General features: G+C 53.8%; 1 protein-coding gene across 5 annotated transcripts in view; it reads left to right on the forward strand.

The window, feature by feature from the left end:
- Positions 1-20,067, forward strand: part of AFAP1 (actin filament associated protein 1) — a 194,089-nt gene that overhangs the window by 148,719 nt on the left and 25,303 nt on the right. For all 5 annotated transcript variants that reach the window (XM_055245882.2, XM_055245880.2, XM_055245881.2 and 2 more), the window contains exons 11-12: positions 3,824-3,969; positions 17,955-18,072. In XM_055245882.2, coding sequence (XP_055101857.1) covers positions 3,824-3,969; positions 17,955-18,072 — 264 coding nt within the window. The remainder of the gene's footprint in view (positions 1-3,823; positions 3,970-17,954; positions 18,073-20,067) is intronic.

A 20,067-nucleotide genomic window follows, 5' to 3' on the forward strand; every position in this document is an offset into this window, starting at 1 on the left:
ATGAGCAGAAGGAAACCCCAGCCCCTGTGTTGTAGTCCGCTGCCGCATCTCCTTAGCCTGCTCCGTCTGGCTTGACAACATTGACACCTTAGGAAGGAGACTCTTCTTCTGTAGAAGGCTCCCAGGTTTGGGCGCGTCTGCTGTTGCCTCTCCTTGGGATCTAGCAGAGAATTATAGCGGGAGCCCATGGAGGTGGCGGCATGTTTTATGCTGCGTCACATCAGGAGGCCCACAGCATCTGTGTGTCACACTGCTCATGATGTTAATTTTGATCCCGTGGGTAAGGTTTCCCCGCTGTAAATTGACTGCATTTCCCCCCCCCCATAAGTCTCATGTAGGAAGATGCTTTGAAACTATGTAATTGTCCTGTTATTACTCACAATTTCACCCACTGGTTCCAGCATCCATTAATGACTCTTGCCTGAAACAATCATAATGACAGTTGCTCAATGGTGACATTCTAATTCCGTTATTCCTTCTACATTTATTAGCTAGCATCTTCTGCGAGACTATTTTCCTTTACTCCCATTTAATTATTCGTTCGTTTATACATATATGTATGTATATCAGTGGGAATTCCTAGATTATTATTATTAATTATTATTTTTGAGACAAGTTCTCACTCTGTCATCCAGGCTGGAGTGCAGTGGCGCAATCGGCTTACTGTAACCTCCACCTCCCAGGTTCAAGCGATTCTCCTGCCTCAGCCTCCCGAGTAGCTGGGATTACAGATATGCCACCACACCCGGCTAATTTTTGTGTTTTTTAGTAGAGACGGGGTTTCACCATGTTAGCCAGGCTGGTCTCAAACTCCTGACTTCAAGTCAACTGCCCGCCTTGGCCTCCCAAAGTGCTGAGATTATAGGCGTGAGCCACCGTGCCCAGCCCATAAATTTTTTTTTTTTTTTGAGACAAGTCTCGCCCTGTTGCCCAGGCTGGAGTGCAGTGGCGCGATCTCTGCTCACTGCAAGCTCCGCCTCCTGGGTTCACGCCATTCTCCTGCCTCAGCCTCCCGAGTAGCTGGGATTACAGGTGCCTGCCACCATGCCCGGCTAATTTTTTTGTAGTTTTTAGTAGAGACGGGGTTTCACCGTGTTAGCCAGGATGGTCTCGATCTCCCGACCTCGTGATCCGCCCGCCTCGGTCTCCCAAAGTGCTGGGATTATAGGCGTGAGCCACCGCGCCTGGTCCAGCCCATAGATTTTTAATCAGTGATTATATCCTTTACTGTCGTGACTTATTTTGGTCAAACTGTCACAGATTTGGTCAGCAGGAGGCCCTCGGAGCTGGCTGGCTGTCCTTTGCCATGTCCCTGTAATAAAGAGACTACAGTCCATCATGCTTGGAGCACTTTCCTTACTTTATGGCACAAGGAGATGCCCCAGGCTCATCCTGTACTTTGCCCTCCTCCAGACCTGGAGTCAGCCGTTCCTCCAAAGCATGCTATTCCTTTTAGTGGAGAATGGCGGAGAATTGAGAAGCCGGGATCTGGGGGCCAGATGTGCTCACTTCTGCCGCGGGCCAGAGCTCCTGGGTCTTTTCAGTAGACAAACACTGGAAACAGATGTGTGGATGTGGATACATACACACACATTCACATGTTTATATGTTATACATAGGACAGATACTTATAAGTGTATATATACAGGTACATGCATCCATGCATACATGCACCCACACACGTCTCTATGTCTATACCTATCTACATATTAAAAGCTATGAGAACTAATACCTCCAACACCACAGTGTTATTTTTTAAAAGCCTCTGAGGTAATTTCATACAGTGAACTATGAAGAAAACAATTGGTAAACTCTAATAATATCAGTTACATCTTAGATATTAATTGTATTAAAACATTTTAAAAATGCTTTGATGAAATGGTTATAATGACATAGGTATAGATTAATCATGGATACATTCTCAATATAGATTTTGTTTGCCGGGTGCAGTGGCTCACGCCTGTAATCCCAGCACTTTGGGAGGCCGAGGCGGGCGGATCACGAGGTCAGGAGATCAAGACCATCCTGGCTAACACGGTGAAAACCCTGTCTCTACTAAAAATACGAAAAATTATCCAGGCGCGGTGGTGGGCGCCTGTAGTCCCAGCTACTTGGGAGGCTGAGGCAGGAGACTGGCGTGAACCTGGGAGGCAGAGCTTGCAGTGAGCTGAGATCGTGCCACTGCACTCCAGCCTGGGTGAAAGAGCAACACTTGGTCTCAAAAAAAAAGATTTTGTTTTAGGAAGGACATAAGACCTGTGAAGAGAACACATTTGTGATTTTTTTTAAATCCAGGTATTCAAATCAATTCATTTTAATTTGGCAAACACTGATTCTGTTTTTATTCTCTGTAAGGTACTTAATGGGAATTCCTTCCCTTTGTCCTCATGGCCTCATTGTGTATGGTTAGTAATGATTCGTTATATGGAAAATATCACTAGCCAGTTTCTCAACATAAAAAAAATAGCTGCTGCTTTCTTAACATCCCTTCCTTTACAGAGGCCTTTATACATGGCATGGAATATTTACAATTGCTTATATTTTGATTGGTGTTAAACTTGTCAAGGTTTTAATTATAAAACCCAATTTTCTTTAAGCTCAACTTAGAGATCTTTATTTAAATTAGTAATTTTTATAAGCAATAAAATTTTTTTCTTCAACATTCAGTTAACTCATAAATTAATTACGGCTTAATTTCTCCTAAACTTTAACCATTATTTACATATTTGATTAATCAAAATTTTTAAAGATTTCAAATACCATTAAAAATGTAACTGATTTTCTAAATCACTTTAAAACAATGGGTTAAAGCTGGGCATGGTGGCTCACAACTGTAATCCTAGCACTTTGGGAGGCTGAGGTAGGAGAATCACTTGAGCCTGGGAGTTCAAGACCAGCCTGGGCAAGATGGTGAGACCCTGTCTCGACAAATAAAAAATAAAAAAATTAGCTGGGCTTGGTGGTGAGCACCTGTAGTCCCAGCTGCTTGGGAGGCTGAGGCAGGAGGATTGCTTGAGCCCAGGAGTTGGAGGCTGCAGTGAGCTATGATCACACCACTGCACTCCAGCCTGGGTGACAGAGCGAGACCCTGTCTCAAAAAAAAAAATAAAATAAAAATAAAAGGATGGCTTAAAAATTGAACGAACATAATCTTGAAGACATATTTCAGACTTGCAAATTAAGCAGACCAAATGGAGGAGATAGCAAACATCTTAAAAAATGGTGTGCCTAAAGCAGCCCAGTGATTACAGAGTGTCATTTCCCCTGTGGAAACACAATTGATATCAAAGGAAATTACTTTTTTATATCATCTAATCAAGAAACTAAATGACCGTTTCAGGCCCATATAGGGGGGCTCACCCAGGGCTCCTGGTATAAAAAAGTTTGCGACCAGTAAAGGGCCTGGAGCTTGGTCGCGCTTCCCAAGTCAGGCAGCAGCAGCTGAGACGTGCTCCTTCGCATGGTCAGGTGGTGTCGCCAAAGGTTCCTCAGCAACCTCCTTCAGCCGGAATGTAATTAGTCCCGTTAATTTTCCTGTCTTACACCCTAGTGCCTTTCCCCACAATAATGGGAAGGCATTTTAGGACCTCAGAGTTTCATTCACCTTTGGTGTAATCGGGATGACACTTCCTAAATTAAGGCCTGCTGTGTATGTGACGTTAATCCCATCACTTAGCCAATGGCTGCGTCTTCCTTCTTGTTTCTTCTTAGGGACATCATGTTTCATTGCCTTTCCTATTATGTGGTCTCTTTATTGACACATTTATGAAAATGTAAAAATCTTTAGTTAAATACAGCCTACCTTTTTTCCCCACTTCAACAGGCATCTTCTTCTGAAGACATGGGCAGGTGGATTGGGATTTTACTCGCAGAGACGGGATCGTCCACAGACCCGGAGGCTCTGCACTATGACTACATTGATGTGGAGATGTCTGCAAGTGTCATTCAGACAGCCAAACAAACCTTCTGGTAAGACCCACTGCCATGTGAAATGGCACCACAGTTCAGTAACTATCTTTTCCCTAACTTAGCTTAACTTAGTTTTTGTGTGAGGATATAGTCTCAGAAGAAAAACTAAAGACTTTCCCTTTTGCATTATCTTAAGCCAAATTTTGCAGAAATGTTTTTGTCGTGTCAACCCACCGGGTTTTCTATTTGAGCAGCGCGTGGCCAACTTGCATGAAGGACTAGATAGTAAATATTTTTGGTTTTGTGGGCCAGACGTTTCCTGTTAATAACCACTCAGCTCCCGCTGCAGCTGGACACTGTACATAAACGAATGGGTGTGTCTGTGTTCTAATAAAACTTTGTTTGCAAAAACAGGCAGTGGCCTGGATTTGGCCCGTAGTTTGTTGACCCCTGTATTAGAGGAACAGTTCTATGAAGCAGAAATGATTCTACATATTGCTGTAATGAGGACTGGGTTTTCAAAGCTATCCATCAAGTACTTTGTAAATTTAAATTGTGATTTTTTAAAACAATGCTGCAATCATGTATAAAAACGTCCTTTTGAACTCTGAATATTTCTTTTTTTTTTTTTTTTTTTTTGTCAAATTCCTAAAACTTTTTTTTAGCTCTTTTTTTTTATTAATTTTTGCATACAAAAACAATAAACATTTTCTAAAAATACATACAAACAAAAAGATGCGTATCAAACATATTAGGAAGGTTGCACATGGGAAGTCGGGGAATAGAAATGGGGGGTGGGAGTTAAAATAAATGAGAGAGGGACTTTATATGGATCAGTGATAATAACTCAATCCTCTATTTGACAAAGAAGAGGGAGAAGGAGGAGGAAGAAAAAGAAAGTGGGATAAAGGATCAGAAAGGGAAGAAAATAGAAAAAATTAGAGTATGACTCCAGGGTAGACCTGTTTTGTTGTCACTGAGTTGGTTGGTTGGTTTGTCTGTTGTATTCTTCATGTTTCGCCAAGTTGGCCAGACTGGTCTCGAACTCCTAGCCCGAAGTGATCAACCCGCCTCGCCCCCCAGAGTGCCGGGACCACAGGTGTGAGCCACCACGTCCAGCCCCCACATTGCTTCTGGCCTCCGTGGTAGACCTCCCAGACGGAGCGGCCAGGCAGAGGAGCTCCTCACTTGTACCCAGACACAGGGCGGCCGGGCAGAGGAGCTCCTCACTTCCCAGACGGAGCGGCCAGGCAGAGACGCTCCTCACTTCTTCCCAGACGATAGGTGGCCGGGCAGAGGCGCTTCTCACTTCCCAGACGATGGGTGGCCGGGCAGAGGCGCTCCTCACTTCCCAGACGATGGGTGGCCGGGCAGAGGCGCTCCTCACCTCCCAGACGATGGGTGGCCGGGCAGAGGCACTCCTCACTTCCCAGATGGGGCAGCCGGGCAGAGGCGCTCCTCACCTCCCAGACGATGGGCGGCCGGGCAGAGGCGCTCCTCACCTCCCAGGCGATGGGTGGCCGGGCAGAGGCGCTCCTCACCTCCCAGACGATGGGTGGCCGGGCAGAGGCGCTCCTCACTTCTTCCCGGACGGGGCGGCCGGGCAGAGGCGCTCCTCACTTCTTCCCGGACGGGGCGGCCGGGCAGAGGCGCTCCTCACTTCTTCCCGGACGGGGCAGCCGGGCAGAGGCGCTCCTCACTTCTTCCCGGACGGGGTGGCCGGGCAGAGGCGCTCCTCACCTCCCAGGCGATGGGTGGCCGGGCAGAGGCGCTCCTCACCTCCCAGACGATGGGTGGCCGGGCAGAGGCGCTCCTCACTTCCCAGACGATGGGTGGCCGGGCAGAGGCGCTCCTCACTTCCCAGACGGGGCGGCCGGGCAGAGGCGCTCCTCACCTCCCAGACGATGGGAGGCCGGGCAGAGGCGCTCCTCACTTCCCAGACGGGGCGGCTGGGCAGAGGCGCTCCTCACCTCCCAGACGATGGGTGGCCGGGCAGAGGCACTCCTCACTTCCCAGATGGGGCAGCCGGGCAGAGGCGCTCCTCACTTCCCAGACGGGGCGGCCGGGCAGAGGCGCTCCTCACTTCCCAGACGGTGGGTGGCCGGGCAGAGGCGCTCCTCACTTCCCAGACGGGGCGGCCGGGCAGAGGCGCTCCTCACTTCTTCCCGGACGGGGCGGCCGGGCAGAGGCGCTCCTCACTTCTTCCCGGACGGGGCGGCCGGGCAGAGGCGCTCCTCACTTCTTCCCGGACGGGGCGGCCGGGCAGAGGCGCTCCTCACTTCTTCCCGGATGGGGCGGCCGGGCAGAGGCGCTCCTCACTTCCTCCCGGACGGGGCGGCCGGGCAGAGGCGCTCCTCACCTCCCAGACGATGGGAGGCCGGGCAGAGGCGCTCCTCACCTCCCAGACGATGGGTGGCCGGGCAGAGGCGCTCCTCACTTCCCAGATGATGGGTGGCCGGGCAGAGGCGCTCCTCACTTCCCAGACGGGGCGGCCGGGCAGAGGCGCTCCTCACCTCCCAGACGATGGGTGGCCGGGCAGAGGCACTCCTCACTTCCCAGATGGGGCAGCCGGGCAGAGGCGCTCCTCACTTCCCAGACGGGGCGGCCGGGCAGAGGCGCTCCTCACTTCCCAGACGGTGGGTGGCCGGGCAGAGGCGCTCCTCACTTCCCAGACGGGGCGGCCGGGCAGAGGCGCTCCTCACTTCTTCCCGGACGGGGCGGCCGGGCAGAGGCGCTCCTCACTTCTTCCCGGACGGGGCGGCCGGGCAGAGGCGCTCCTCACTTCTTCCCGGACGGGGCGGCCGGGCAGAGGCGCTCCTCACTTCTTCCCGGATGGGGCGGCCGGGCAGAGGCGCTCCTCACTTCCTCCCGGACGGGGCGGCCGGGCAGAGGCGCTCCTCACCTCCCAGACGATGGGAGGCCGGGCAGAGGCGCTCCTCACCTCCCAGACGATGGGTGGCCGGGCAGAGGCGCTCCTCACTTCCCAGACGATGGGTGGCCGGGCAGAGGCGCTCCTCACTTCCCAGACGGGGCGGCCGGGCAGAGGCGCTCCTCACTTCCCAGACGGTGGGTGGCCGGGCAGAGGCGCTCCTCACCTCCCAGACGGGGCAGCCGGGCAGAGGCGCTCCTCACTTCCCAGACGATGGGTGGCCGGGCAGAGGCGCTCCTCACTTCCCAGACGGGGCGGCCGGGCAGAGGCGCTCCTCACTTCCCAGACGGTGGGTGGCCGGGCAGAGGCGCTCCTCACTTCCCAGACGATGGGTGGCCGGGCAGAGGCGCTCCTCACTTCCCAGACGGGGCGGCCGGGCAGAGGCGCTCCTCACTTCTTCCCGGACGGGGCGGCCGGGCAGAGGCGCTCCTCACTTCTTCCCGGACGGGGCGGCCGGGCAGAGGCGCTCCTCACTTCTTCCCGGACGGGGCGGCCGGGCACAGGCGCTCCTCACTTCCTCCCGGACGGGGCGGCCGGGCAGAGGCGCTCCTCACCTCCCAGACAATGGGTGGCCGGGCAGAGGCGCTCCTCACTTCCCAGACGATGGGTGGCCGGGCAGAGGCGCTCCTCACTTCTTCCTGGACGGGGCGGCCGGGCAGAGGCGCTCCTCACTTCTTCCCGGACGGGGCGGCCGGGCAGAGGCGCTCCTCACTTCTTCCCGGACGGGGCGGCCGGGCAGAGGCGCTCCTCACTTCTTCCCGGACGGGGCGGCCGGGCAGAGGCGCTCCTCACTTCCCAGACGGTGGGTGGCCGGGCAGAGGCGCTCCTCACTTCCCAGACGGGGCGGCCGGGCAGAGGCGCTCCTCACTTTCCAGACGGGGCAGCCGGGCAGAGGCGCTCCTCACTTCTTCCCGGACGGGGCGGCTGGGCAGAGGCGCTCCTCACTTCTTCCCGGACGGGGCGGCCGGGCAGAGGCGCTCCTCACTTCCTCCCGGACGGGGCGGCCGGGCAGAGGCGCTCCTCACCTCCCAGACGATGGGAGGCCGGGCAGAGGCGCTCCTCACCTCCCAGACGATGGGTGGCCGGGCAGAGGCGCTCCTCACTTCCCAGACGATGGGTGGCCGGGCAGAGGCGCTCCTCACTTCCCAGACGGGGCGGCCGGGCAGAGGCGCTCCTCGCCTCCCAGACGATGGGAGGCCGGGCAGAGGCGCTCCTCACTTCCCAGACGGGGCGGCCGGGCAGAGGCGCTCCTCACTTCTTCCCGGACGGGGCGGCCGGGCAGAGGCGCTCCTCACTTCTTCCCGGACGGGGCGGCCGGGCAGAGGCGCTCCTCACTTCTTCCCGGACGGGGCGGCCGGGCAGAGGCGCTCCTCACTTCTTCCCGGATGGGGCGGCCGGGCAGAGGCGCTCCTCACTTCCTCCCGGACGGGGCGGCCGGGCAGAGGCGCTCCTCACCTCCCAGACGATGGGAGGCCGGGCAGAGGCGCTCCTCACCTCCCAGACGATGGGTGGCCGGGCAGAGGCGCTCCTCACTTCCCAGACGATGGGTGGCCGGGCAGAGGCGCTCCTCACTTCCCAGACGGGGCGGCCGGGCAGAGGCACTCCTCGCCTCCCAGACGATGGGAGGCCGGGCAGAGGCGCTCCTCACCTCCCAGGCGATGGGTGGCCGGGCAGAGGCGCTCCTCACCTCCCAGACGATGGGTGGCCGGGCAGAGGCGCTCCTCACTTCTTCCCGGACGGGGCGGCCGGGCAGAGGCGCTCCTCACTTCTTCCCGGACGGGGCGGCCGGGCAGAGGCGCTCCTCACTTCTTCCCGGACGGGGCGGCCGGGCAGAGGCGCTCCTCACTTCTTCCCGGACGGGGCGGCCGGGCAGAGGCGCTCCTCACTTCTTCCCGGACGGGGCGGCCGGGCAGAGGCGCTCCTCACTTCTTCCCGGATGGGGCGGCCGGGCAGAGGCGCTCCTCACTTCCTCCCGGACGGGGCGGCCGGGCAGAGGCGCTCCTCACCTCCCAGACGATGGGAGGCCGGGCAGAGGCGCTCCTCACCTCCCAGACGATGGGTGGCCGGGCAGAGGCGCTCCTCACTTCCCAGACGATGGGTGGCCGGGCAGAGGCGCTCCTCACTTCCCAGACGGGGCGGCCGGGCAGAGGCGCTCCTCGCCTCCCAGACGATGGGAGGCCGGGCAGAGGCGCTCCTCACTTCCCAGACGGGGCGGCCGGGCAGAGGCGCTCCTCACCTCCCAGATGGGGCGGCCGGGCAGAGGCGCTCCTCACTTCCCAGACGGGGCGGCCGGGCAGAGGCGCTCCTCACCTCCCAGACGATGGGCGGCCGGGCAGAGGCGCTCCTCACCTCCCAGGCGATGGGTGGCCGGGCAGAGGCGCTCCTCACCTCCCAGACGATGGGAGGCCGGGCAGAGGCGCTCCTCACTTCCCAGACGGGGCGGCCGGGCAGAGGCGCTCCTCACCTCCCAGACGATGGGTGGCCGGGCAGAGGCACTCCTCACTTCCCAGATGGGGCAGCCGGGCAGAGGCGCTCCTCACTTCGCAGACGGGGCGGCCGGGCAGAGGCGCTCCTCACTTCCCACACGGTGGGTGGCCGGGCAGAGGCGCTCCTCACTTCCCAGACGGGGCGGCCGGGCAGAGGCGCTCCTCACTTCTTCCCGGACGGGGCGGCCGGGCAGAGGCGCTCCTCACTTCTTCCCGGACGGGGCGGCCGGGCAGAGGCGCTCCTCACTTCTTCCCGGACGGGGCGGCCGGGCAGAGGCGCTCCTCACTTCTTCCCGGATGGGGCGGCCGGGCAGAGGCGCTCCTCACTTCCTCCCGGACGGGGCGGCCGGGCAGAGGCGCTCCTCACCTCCCAGACGATGGGAGGCCGGGCAGAGGCGCTCCTCACCTCCCAGACGATGGGTGGCCGGGCAGAGGCGCTCCTCACTTCCCAGACGGGGCGGCCGGGCAGAGGCGCTCCTCACTTCCTCCCGGACGGGGCGGCCGGGCAGAGGCGCTCCTCACCTCCCAGACGATGGGAGGCCGGGCAGAGGCGCTCCTCACCTCCCAGACGATGGGTGGCCGGGCAGAGGCGCTCCTCACTTCCCAGACGATGGGTGGCCGGGCAGAGGCGCTCCTCACTTCCCAGACGGGGCGGCCGGGCAGAGGCGCTCCTCACCTCCCAGACGATGGGAGGCCGGGCAGAGGCGCTCCTCACTTCCCAGACGGGGCGGCCGGGCAGAGGCGCTCCTCACCTCCCAGACGGGGCAGCCGGGCAGAGGCGCTCCTCACTTCCCAGACGATGGGTGGCCGGGCAGAGGCGCTCCTCACTTCCCAGACGGGGCGGCCGGGCAGAGGCGCTCCTCACTTCCCAGACGGTGGGTGGCCGGGCAGAGGCGCTCCTCACTTCCCAGACGGTGGGTGGCCGGGCAGAGGCGCTCCTCACTTCCCAGACGGTGGGTGGCCGGGCAGAGGCGCTCCTCACTTCCCAGACGGTGGGTGGCCGGGCAGAGGCGCTCCTCTCTTCCCAGACGGTGGGTGGCCGGGCAGAGGCGCTCCTCACTTCCCAGACGGTGGGTGGCCGGGCAGAGGCGCTCCTCACTTCCCAGACGGGGCGGCCGGGCAGAGGCGCTCCCCACCTCCCAGATGGGGCGGCGGCCGGGCAGGGGCTGCAATCCCAGCACTCTGGTAGGCCAAGGCAGGCGGCCGGGAGGCGGAGGCTGCCGCGAGGCCAGACCACGCCACCGCACTCCAGCCTGGGCAACACCGAGCACTGGGTGAGCGAGACTCCGTCTGTAGTTCCAGTAGCTCGGGAGGCTGAGGCGGGCAGAGCACTCGGCGTGAGGAGCTGGCGACCAGCGTGGCCAAGATGGCGAACGCGTGCCTGCATCCAAAGGAGAAAAGGCAGGCAGCGGTGGTGCGCGCCGGCAGACCCAGGGAGTCCGCGGTGCGTGCAGCAGCAAGCCGAGTAGATTGCAGCCTGGGCCCGAGAGGGAAAAGAAGAAAAGAGAGAAAGAAAGAAAGAGAGAGAGAGAGAGAGAGAGGGAGGGAGAGAGAGAGAGAGAGAGAGAGAGAGAGAGAGAGAGAGAGAGAGAGAGAGAGAGAGAGAGGAAGGACTCTGAATATTTCTTTAACATAATGATGGCAGAATATTTGTAGCCGCAGTTCTTGGTATGGTCCACAGACCCGCTGGGGATTTTCCAGACCCGTTCTGGCAGTCTATGGCGTTAAATTATTTTCATAATATACTAGGTCATTGTTTCATTTCTCTACTGTTTGGACATTTGCATTAGTGATCACTGACTGGCAGCTTCGCACCAGTAGTCGCCCTTCTCCGTATTAATAATCATTGTCACTGCCAATGTAAATAGTCAAAGAATTTTACCATTTGCGATAGTAAAAGAAAATGCTGGTTTCACTTAAGATGTCCTTGAGGAAGCAGTAAAAATGATGACTTTTTCTATAAAGGATCAGAGAGTAGATATTTGCACGAAGGCTCTGAAGCCCGTGTGTTTTTCCTGTTCTGTGTGACGTGATGAGAGGCCACAGAGAGCATGCAGGCATGTACAATGATAGTGGTCCTGTTGAACAGCTCAGACAAGTGAGGTGCTCATCGAACTAGCTGCCTTGATTTTTTTTTTCATTTTTACTTTAAAAAGCAACTAACAGACAAACTGTGGTTATTCGCACATAGGCATTTGCAGATGTTTTCTTGAAAATGAGCTAGCTACACCCATCATCTCTAGGCAAATAGTTGGCAGTATTTGTTGCTTATGATACATTTAAGCTTTCCTCAGAAATTAGAATTCTGGAAAATTTGCATCTGCCGTGGTGAGCTTGCCAGCTACTCAGCACCCATAGACTCCTGCTGAGATCTGTAGTCATGTCAGCAGTTTTTTTTGATGTTGTATAATGAAGGGTGTCAACGTTTGACAGATCGGCAGAAGTCATGCTTGGGAAAAGATCTATTCCTAGTGCAAGATAAATGACTGGATTTTACTGCGAGTCGATTGATCTGCTTTCCGACTCCATGGCAGTTAGCGGTAAGAGACCACCACTTGCTGCGTTTTGGTGTAGTACCAAAGAAGCGTAGCTACAACTTGGAAAAAGCAATTAAAATGTGCCCCACTTGTCTGGCTTACATGTGTTTGAGGCTGGATTTTCTTCACATACTTCAACCAAAAGGGCATTTTGTGACAGATTGAGTGCAGAAGCAGGTGTGAGAATCCAGCCACCTTCTGTTAAGCTGGACATTAACTAGGTTTACAAACGTGAACACGCTGCCACTTTCTGGTTTGTTATTGGCATTGCTGGACATTAACTGGGTTTACAAACGTGAACGCTCTGCCACATTTTGGTTTGTTATTGGGGTTTTGTTGTTGTTGTTGGTTTTTTTTTTATTAAGGGTCTTGCTCTGTTGCCCAGGCTGGAGTGCAATGGCACAATTACGACTCATTGCAGCCTCGACCTCCTGGGCTCAAGGGATCCTCCCATCTCAGCCTCCCAAGCAGCTGGGACTACAGGCAGGTGCCACCATGCCTGGCTAATTTTTTTTTTTTTTTTTTTGGTAGAAACGGGCCTTATTATGTTGCCCAGGCTGGTCTCAAACTCCTGGACTCCTGGGTTCAAGTGATCTTCCCATCTTGGCCTCCCAAAGTGCTAGGATTCCAGGCATGACCCACAATGCCACTTTTAAGTGAATAACAATGAATGCATTTCTCAGGTTTTAATTTCAAATCCAGCAGGTAGTAGGTAGGGCATCTTGGCTTGGGTCCTGCTGTGGTATTTACTAATTAGAACAATTTGGACAAGTCATTCATTACCTTTTAGTACCTCTGCTGCCTTCTGTAGAAAATAGAGAGGGTGGGTGAGATAATCTCTGAAACTTGCAGCTCCAGCATCTTTCACCCCTTGAGTGCTGCATATGTTTCTCTCATCCTTAGAGAGTTGGGACTGGGGTGAGGGAAGTGAATGAAAACAAAGCTGGTCATGAATTCCATCATCAGCAAGTGAGGAGAAACATACAGACAGCTGCTGGCAGCAGACCTGCCAGTGCTGAGATTACGCGACCTTTCAAGTGTGAAGAAGATGGGCTCAGATGCCTGTGCTGTTGTGTCGTGCCTGTTTAATATGAACACCACCGTCTAGTTTTTCCACACAAGTGCTATTTATGGGGAATTGGAGCAGTCTTCCTTTGTGTCTTGAATGGTGAATGGACATTCATTTAATGCTTAGCTAGGACATTCTGGGGCTAAGAAATAGTTCTCAAAGTGAAGATAACTTGGCCCATTTTAGGACTCAAGTCACATGTTACATATACGCAGCTAAGGCCAATAGCCTTGACAAGTGGAATTAGTGTTGCACAGATTGTCCATAAAATCCCCAGTAACATTGGAGGTTTTCTACTGTGCAGACTGTTCTCACCACTGTCCCTTTGTGTGGAAATCAGGATAGATGTAGTCTAGTACTTACCGTTCTATTTATACTCATTATATGCTTAATTATATTCTTTCTAATCAGCAAAATGTAGGTAAATTATAATGATTCTCCTATTCTTTAAGTACTATGCAGTAAATAAAGCACATTTAAAGTGTTTTTAAAGAGATATAAGATCTGTAAATCTATTTTTGCAAAATCTGCCCAACTAGACAGACATAAAAGTGGTTATGGATGTTCACTATATTTATTTGGAAGATACTAAATTTCCATAAAAACCTATCCTACATCCACATGTAATTGCAAGTATAATCAGCATGCCGATAACCACATTTAGGAGAAACCCTGAAATGAAATAGTTGCCCTAGAATATAGCTTGGATTTTACTTTATAAATGACTAGAGTATTAATCTAAACCAAATGTGGCAAGGTCACATTTTTGAGAAAGGAATGTAGATTATAACACTAAAAATATTTATTAAAAATATGCATGTAATGAATTTATGGCTGCAGGAATCTTTTCTACCTCGTTAAAGTCTTTATAGGAGCTGTCAGTTAGCAATAAAGCTTATTTTCAAGTTTTCTAGCCAAACACTCCTGTAACACTTAAAGAGAGATGAGATGTGATAAGGAAACAGTGTTCAAAATATGGTTGCTTGCCAGTGTGATGAATATTTCTAAGATTAAATGTTTTGCTTTTATATAAACTGGCAGCCAGTTAATGAATCTTTTCAAGGTTCTTAGGAGAATTCTTTGTGCATTGTACATGACTGAGGAAGAGATGGCAGTAATATATTTTGAAAAGAGGAAAGTATAAGATAATAATGGAGATTCTCCCAGGAAAAGTGGGATATTTAGGAACTTTAATAATGGTAAACAATCAAAACATATTTTCCTGAAAACCTGTTCACAATGAGAAACAGAGATTATACAACACATGAAAATACTCCAGAGTTTTCCTGAAACTCTCTTCAAGTCACACTCAGCTGGGAGACCCTCAGGGAGCAGTTGGGAGGATGAAGAGGTTGGAAAGCAGGGGCTGGTGCGGAGCGTGGGGAGATGCACGGATGGGGTGGTGAGGATGAAGAGGATGGAAAGCGGGGGCTGGTGCGGAGCGTGGGGAGATGCACGGATGGGGTGGTGAGGATGAAGAGGATGGAAAGCGGGGGCTGGTGCGGAGCGTGGGGAGATGCACGGATGGGGTGGTGAGGATGAAGAGGATGGAAAGCGGGGGCTGGTGCGGAGCGTGGGGAGATGCACGGATGGGGTGGTGAGGATGAAGAGGATGGAAAGCGGGGGCTGGTGCGGAGCGTGGGGAGATGCACGGATGGGGTGGTGAGGATGAAGAGGATGGAAAGCGGGGGCTGGTGCGGAGCGTGGGGAGATGCACGGATGGGGTGGTGAGGATGAAGAGGATGGAAAGCAGGGGCTGGTGCGGAGCGTGGAGGGTAGAGAGATTCACAGATGGGAGGCAGTCCTCTTGGCCACCCTTTCCTCGGAGCCCCGGGAGGTTATTCTGAAATAGCTCCCCTTGACTCTCTCCTGGTTTTGGTGTAACAAGTGGCATGTGGCCTCTTACTTCATTTCCACTTCTATCTTTGGCTGCAAATCCTATTGTGGAAAGACACCAAGCACGAGACCGAGGCCTTATGTTTAGTTGTGACCCCAGGCCCTGCCCTCTTGGGGACCGGGCAGAGTTGTCCTCACTGGGCCAGGTCCCTCTCTGTAGGGTGAAGGGTGACTAGCTGCTGGCTGAGGCCTCCTCCACTTAGGACATTCTGTGTGCCTGTGACCCCTAATCCCTGTGCTCTCAGGTCCTGCTAGGTGAGCCCATCAGAGGCATCCTGCAGTGGCTCTTCCCAGCACAGAAGCAGGAGTGGAGCCCCCCAGGGCCTCTGTTCTAACCCCATCCTTTGTCCCTGCTGCAGCAGGCCGAGTGCAGGGCATATGCTGGAAACTGAAGATGCAAGCCTGTGAGAGACGTGCATGCCGCTGGAAGGAGAAAGACTCAAGGCAGTACGGCCCAGGGCACAGGGGAGGGGATGGTCCCTGTGGCCAGGCTTTATTCATTCCTCCGTTTACTGCCTCTCGCTGACAAAAAGTATATATAGTGCTGTCTCCCTAAAAGCCCTCCAGTGAGGCATTTAATTAGAAAACCTTAAATATTTATTTTTAAAAAATCAAAATCTATTACTCTGGAACTCTTAAATGAACGTTCAAGTTTTGCTGTGCTTTTCCTTCTTTATGTTTTCTTCTTCATTTTATTTTCCTACATATACTTTTATGTATTTTAAGTTTAGCATATATTATTTTTTATAAGGAAAGGAAAAAGTTTATAAAAGTTTATAAAAGTTTATAATTGAAGAGTGTGTCCAGGCAGCAAGCCGTGCATGGCGTCCCTCCCCAGCAGGGGGCGCACGCGCGCTCTGTGAGGAGCCATTTCCGCGGCCCGCGGGGCTGAAACCCCGCCCGGAGCCCCAAGCCCGGTTCCGCCTGCTGCTCCCGAGGCTACGCTGCCGGACTTCTTACCAAAGAGGCGGACTTCACTTGCCGCTTGTTTCTCTCCCCGGTTTTCACTTAACGCTGTGTTTTCTTCATCTGGTGATCACAGAAGCGCAGGATCCTGTGAAATACCCCACTAGCAGGAAATGCTGTCGGGGTGGTCCCTTCCCTGGGATTTACACTGTTAGTCCTGACCCGTGGCTTCGGAACCCGGCCGAGCCTCTAGGCTCCTGCCCCTGCGTGAGGACCCCTGCGTGTGACCTCGTGGTCCCAGCGCTCCTGAGGCCGACCCTCCAGTGGGGAGAGCAGGCAGGACGCAGATGCAGGGCGGTGGCCCTGGGCCCGGAGGGGAGGGAGGGGCCGCCTCCTGGGGGGCAGCACCCATGCGGAGACCTGGGTGCTAGGGGTGTCAGGAGAGGAGTTCTGCAGACAGAGGGGCTGGGGGAGCCGCGAGAGCCAGGGGAGTGCCGGGGCACCCAGGAGACTGACCAAGCGCAGGAAGCCACAGCATAGGGACGGAGCAGAAACCGAGTCCCTCGGAGCCCCGAGGCCCTGGGCAGCACCTTGCGACTTCAGAAGCCCCTGAGGGTGTTGGGTGGAGGCTGGTGTGGCCCGGCCTGCCCTCCTTAAAGGAGAGTGAGCCGTTCTCTCACCACAGGCTCCACACTGTTGGGCCTCACCTCTGGCCACTAAACGGGCAGGTCTTTCCCATGCCAAGCAATTCTCTAGGTTTCTGCGGGCACCAGCTGGGTGTCCTAATACATGAACTCAACCCTCAGTGGTCTTCCAGGAGGCAGCGCGAGGCTCCCCAAGTTAAGGGCCCAGTCCACAAAGCTGACTCCACTTCAGATGCCAGTCACAGGTCCAGGATGTCACCTGTGCGTCTGACTAGTAGGATGTGAGTTGGAGGTTCCCACGACCCCTCCCCTCTAGTTCAGTCATTGCTAGAATGCTCCCAGAACTCAGGAAGAGCTTGCTTACTGGATTACCAGTTTACTGTGAAAGGACACAGCTCAGAAGCAGTGAGGGAAGAGGTGCGCCGGGAAAGCATGTGGGGCACAGCGCTCCCGTGCCCTCGCTGGGCGCACCACGCTCCTGGCACCGCGGCATGCACACAGTCCAGAAGCTCCGGGAACCCCATCCTCTTGGGTTTTTATGGAAAGTTCTAGCTGTAATCACAGGGTTGGTTTCCCTGGCAACCAGCTCTCATCCTACTCTTCATGTGGGAAGTTCCAAGAGTTTTAGGAGCCCTGACCAGGAACTTGGGACGAAGACCAAAATACATATTTATTACCCCACAATAGCACACCTTCTAAAGGATTTCTTGGGCCGCTGTCAGCGGCTCTCAGAAGTTGAGGAAATTTCAGGGAAGAGGTGAAGAGATGTGGGGTGGCAGTGGTGCTGATTGAGTACTAAGAACGCCATAAATACTTGGTGAATGAGTGTTCCAGAAAGCTTATAGAACGGGGTCCACGAACTTTTTCCAAAAAAGACCAGACAGTAACTTTCAGCTTTGCAGGCCATGTTGTCCTTCTGGAAGTAACACACTTGTGAAAGCGGCATGTGTTCCAATAAAACTTTATTATGAACACAAGCTGTGAGAGGAGCTGGCCACTGTGAAAGACGGATGATAATCAAAACGCTTCGTATAAATTTCTGTTATTTGCAGGCTTTGCTGTGTGTACCTAGCGTTGGGGCCACTGTGACAGACGGGTGATAATCAAAACACTTGGTATTTCTGAATGCTTGTTATTTGCAGGCTTTGCTGCGTGTACCTGGCGTTGGGGCCGCTGTGAGAGACGGGTGATAATCAAAACGCTTGGTATTTCTGAATGCCTGTTATTTGCAGGCTTTGCTGTTTGTACCTAGTGTTGGGGCCGCTGTGAGAGACGGATGATAATCAAAACGCTTGGTATTTCTGAACACCTGTTATTTGCAGGCTTTGCTACGTGTACCTGGCGTTGGTTATTGGCGATCTGTGCCGCAGTTCTGCAGATTATGTGCCATCCTAATTTTATATGACAGTCCCTCCAACGCATCATCTCATTTCCGCTGAGATTCTGTCTAGTATTTCTTCTCTGCCCCTGTGACCTCTGACATAGCCTTGGGCATAAAGTCAGAACTCATTAAAGACTTGAGTGATTGGAGTAAAAGGTGGTCAGGTTCCGGATTTTAACGCATTTCCTTTCTTTCAGTTTCATGAACAGGCGTGTTATATCTGCTAACCCATATCTAGGGGGCACCTCCAACGGCTATGCCCACCCCAGCGGGACGGCACTTCATTACGACGATGTCCCGTGCATCAACGGCTCGGTGAGTGCCCTTTTTTTGGAGTAATGATTAGTTTTGTTAGAGGCCAAGGCTGTGAAAATTCTATGCTTCAGTTCCCCTGGTTTCAGGTCTGAATAAGGTCAGCTTTTTAATGCTCTGAGGCAAGGAGACTCCATCTCATCTCTGTTCTCCTGGTTTCTGACATGCTGTTTATCTGAATCTGCATTTGAACAAGTGGATAGTTTGAGACTAGTAGACAGTTTGTCATTTAATGTCACTGTCATTTTTCTGTTGGTGTTGAGGTAAGGTCCCAATCTGTTGCCCAGGCTGCAGTGCAGTGGTGCAGTCACGACTCACTATAGCTCAACCTCTGCAGCTCAATCGATCCTCCCACCTCAGCCTCCCAAGTAGCTGGGACTATAGGTGCACACCACCACATCCCACTCATTTGTTTTATTTTTAGTAGAGACAGGATCTCCCTATATTGGCCAGGCCAGTCTTGAACTCCTGGGCTCAAGTGATCCTCCCACCTCAGACTTTCAAAGTGCTGGGATTACAGATGTGAGCCACTGTGCCTGGCCTAATGTCACTGTCACTAATTAAACGTGTCAGCCCACTAAAATATTGACTAAAGGAGAGCATGTTAGAGTAATACTTGGATAACTTGTTAAATCAAAACATAGCACAGTATAAATTATCAATGAGTAGTTATTTCTCGATGAGATTAAAATGCTGTGAAATCCCCTCAGGAAGGAAATGATGACGTAGAGGAATGACCACATTACAAATTCGACAGCTTCCCTTGGGGTGGATTTGGAGTAGCCAGGCTCCTGGCACAGCGCTATCTGTATATCCATCTATCCATCTATCCATGCAGGAGGTGTTTGGTAACAGCTTTCCCTGTTACGCTGGCCTCGGGGGTCTGTCTGGCCTTAGGAGTTCTGAAGTCTGTTCTCAGCGTGTTGTGTCGTATGTGTAATCAGCAGGCCTCATCAAGCGCTGGTTCTACGGTGTCTGCCTGTTACTCATCTCACAACCGCGTATTGAGCGTCCTGCCTGATCCAGGCACGGTGCCCGGCCCTGGGTGTTCAGAGATGAGGCCTTCACAGTTAGCAGATGAATGAAGGAGGCTTGTGAGAAACCAGTATGCCGTTTGTCTGCCAGTACTGGGAGAGTTTGAAATTGGCATCTATGTTAAGATAATTTTCAAAGGTAGACATAAAGTAAATTTAGTGTTATGTTTTCCAGCCTTGGAAGGTATTTCAGACTTTTTTCTTACTGTTTTGCTTCTCCAGTCTTTTCCCCAATATTCTCATGAACGTCCTCAATCAGCCCTGGCATTGTAAATTCATAGCTGCCCCACAGCAAGAACCAGGAGTCAACAGCCTCCTTGAGGGAAGAGAGGGGCTGAGGACCCCCAGTGCTCAGGAGCATAAACAAACTGAAAGCAGGTTCTCGTGGCCGTGGTCAGAAGCTGGTGGCCCATCCCTCAGGAGCCACGATGGACGCAGTGTGTCCCTGGGGCTCGGTCGCCTTCCCATTGGCCGCCCCCTCCTTCCTGCTGCTCTGGACCTGCCCTGGGGTTCCTGTGGGGGAGGCCGCCCTTTCTGTACGAGGCCCCCACCTGATTTAAAGAGGGATCTTCTCATCACTTGGTCCGCCCCCCTCCCTCCTCAGTCCTCTCTCCCTTGCCTTATTGGCTGAGTGTCTCCCAGTGGCCAGACTCTGTGCCAGGAGTTGAAGAAGAAATGGTGAAGCAATTGTCTTTGTCCTGAAAGGGCCTCTGAGTCTCGTGGGAGTGAGTGGACCTCGGAGGGAAACAGACATAGGAGCAGGGAGAGCTTCCTGGGCCCTGGGCAGGGCAGGGCCTGCTTGTAGGTCCCGTGTTAGGACAGGGTGGCACAGGGCAAACAGAGCCACTTTAGGATCCCATCCTAGCTTCAGAGTCTATCCAGTAGAGCCCTCCATCTTAGGCAGACGGGTATCAGGTCCAGTGAATCTGCTCCTTTCCCCCTCAGCCAATCCTCCCTGGGGTGT

The sequence above is a fragment of the Symphalangus syndactylus genome, chromosome 16 (genome assembly GCF_028878055.3).
Source record: "Symphalangus syndactylus isolate Jambi chromosome 16, NHGRI_mSymSyn1-v2.1_pri, whole genome shotgun sequence".
NCBI lineage: Eukaryota > Metazoa > Chordata > Mammalia > Primates > Hylobatidae > Symphalangus > Symphalangus syndactylus.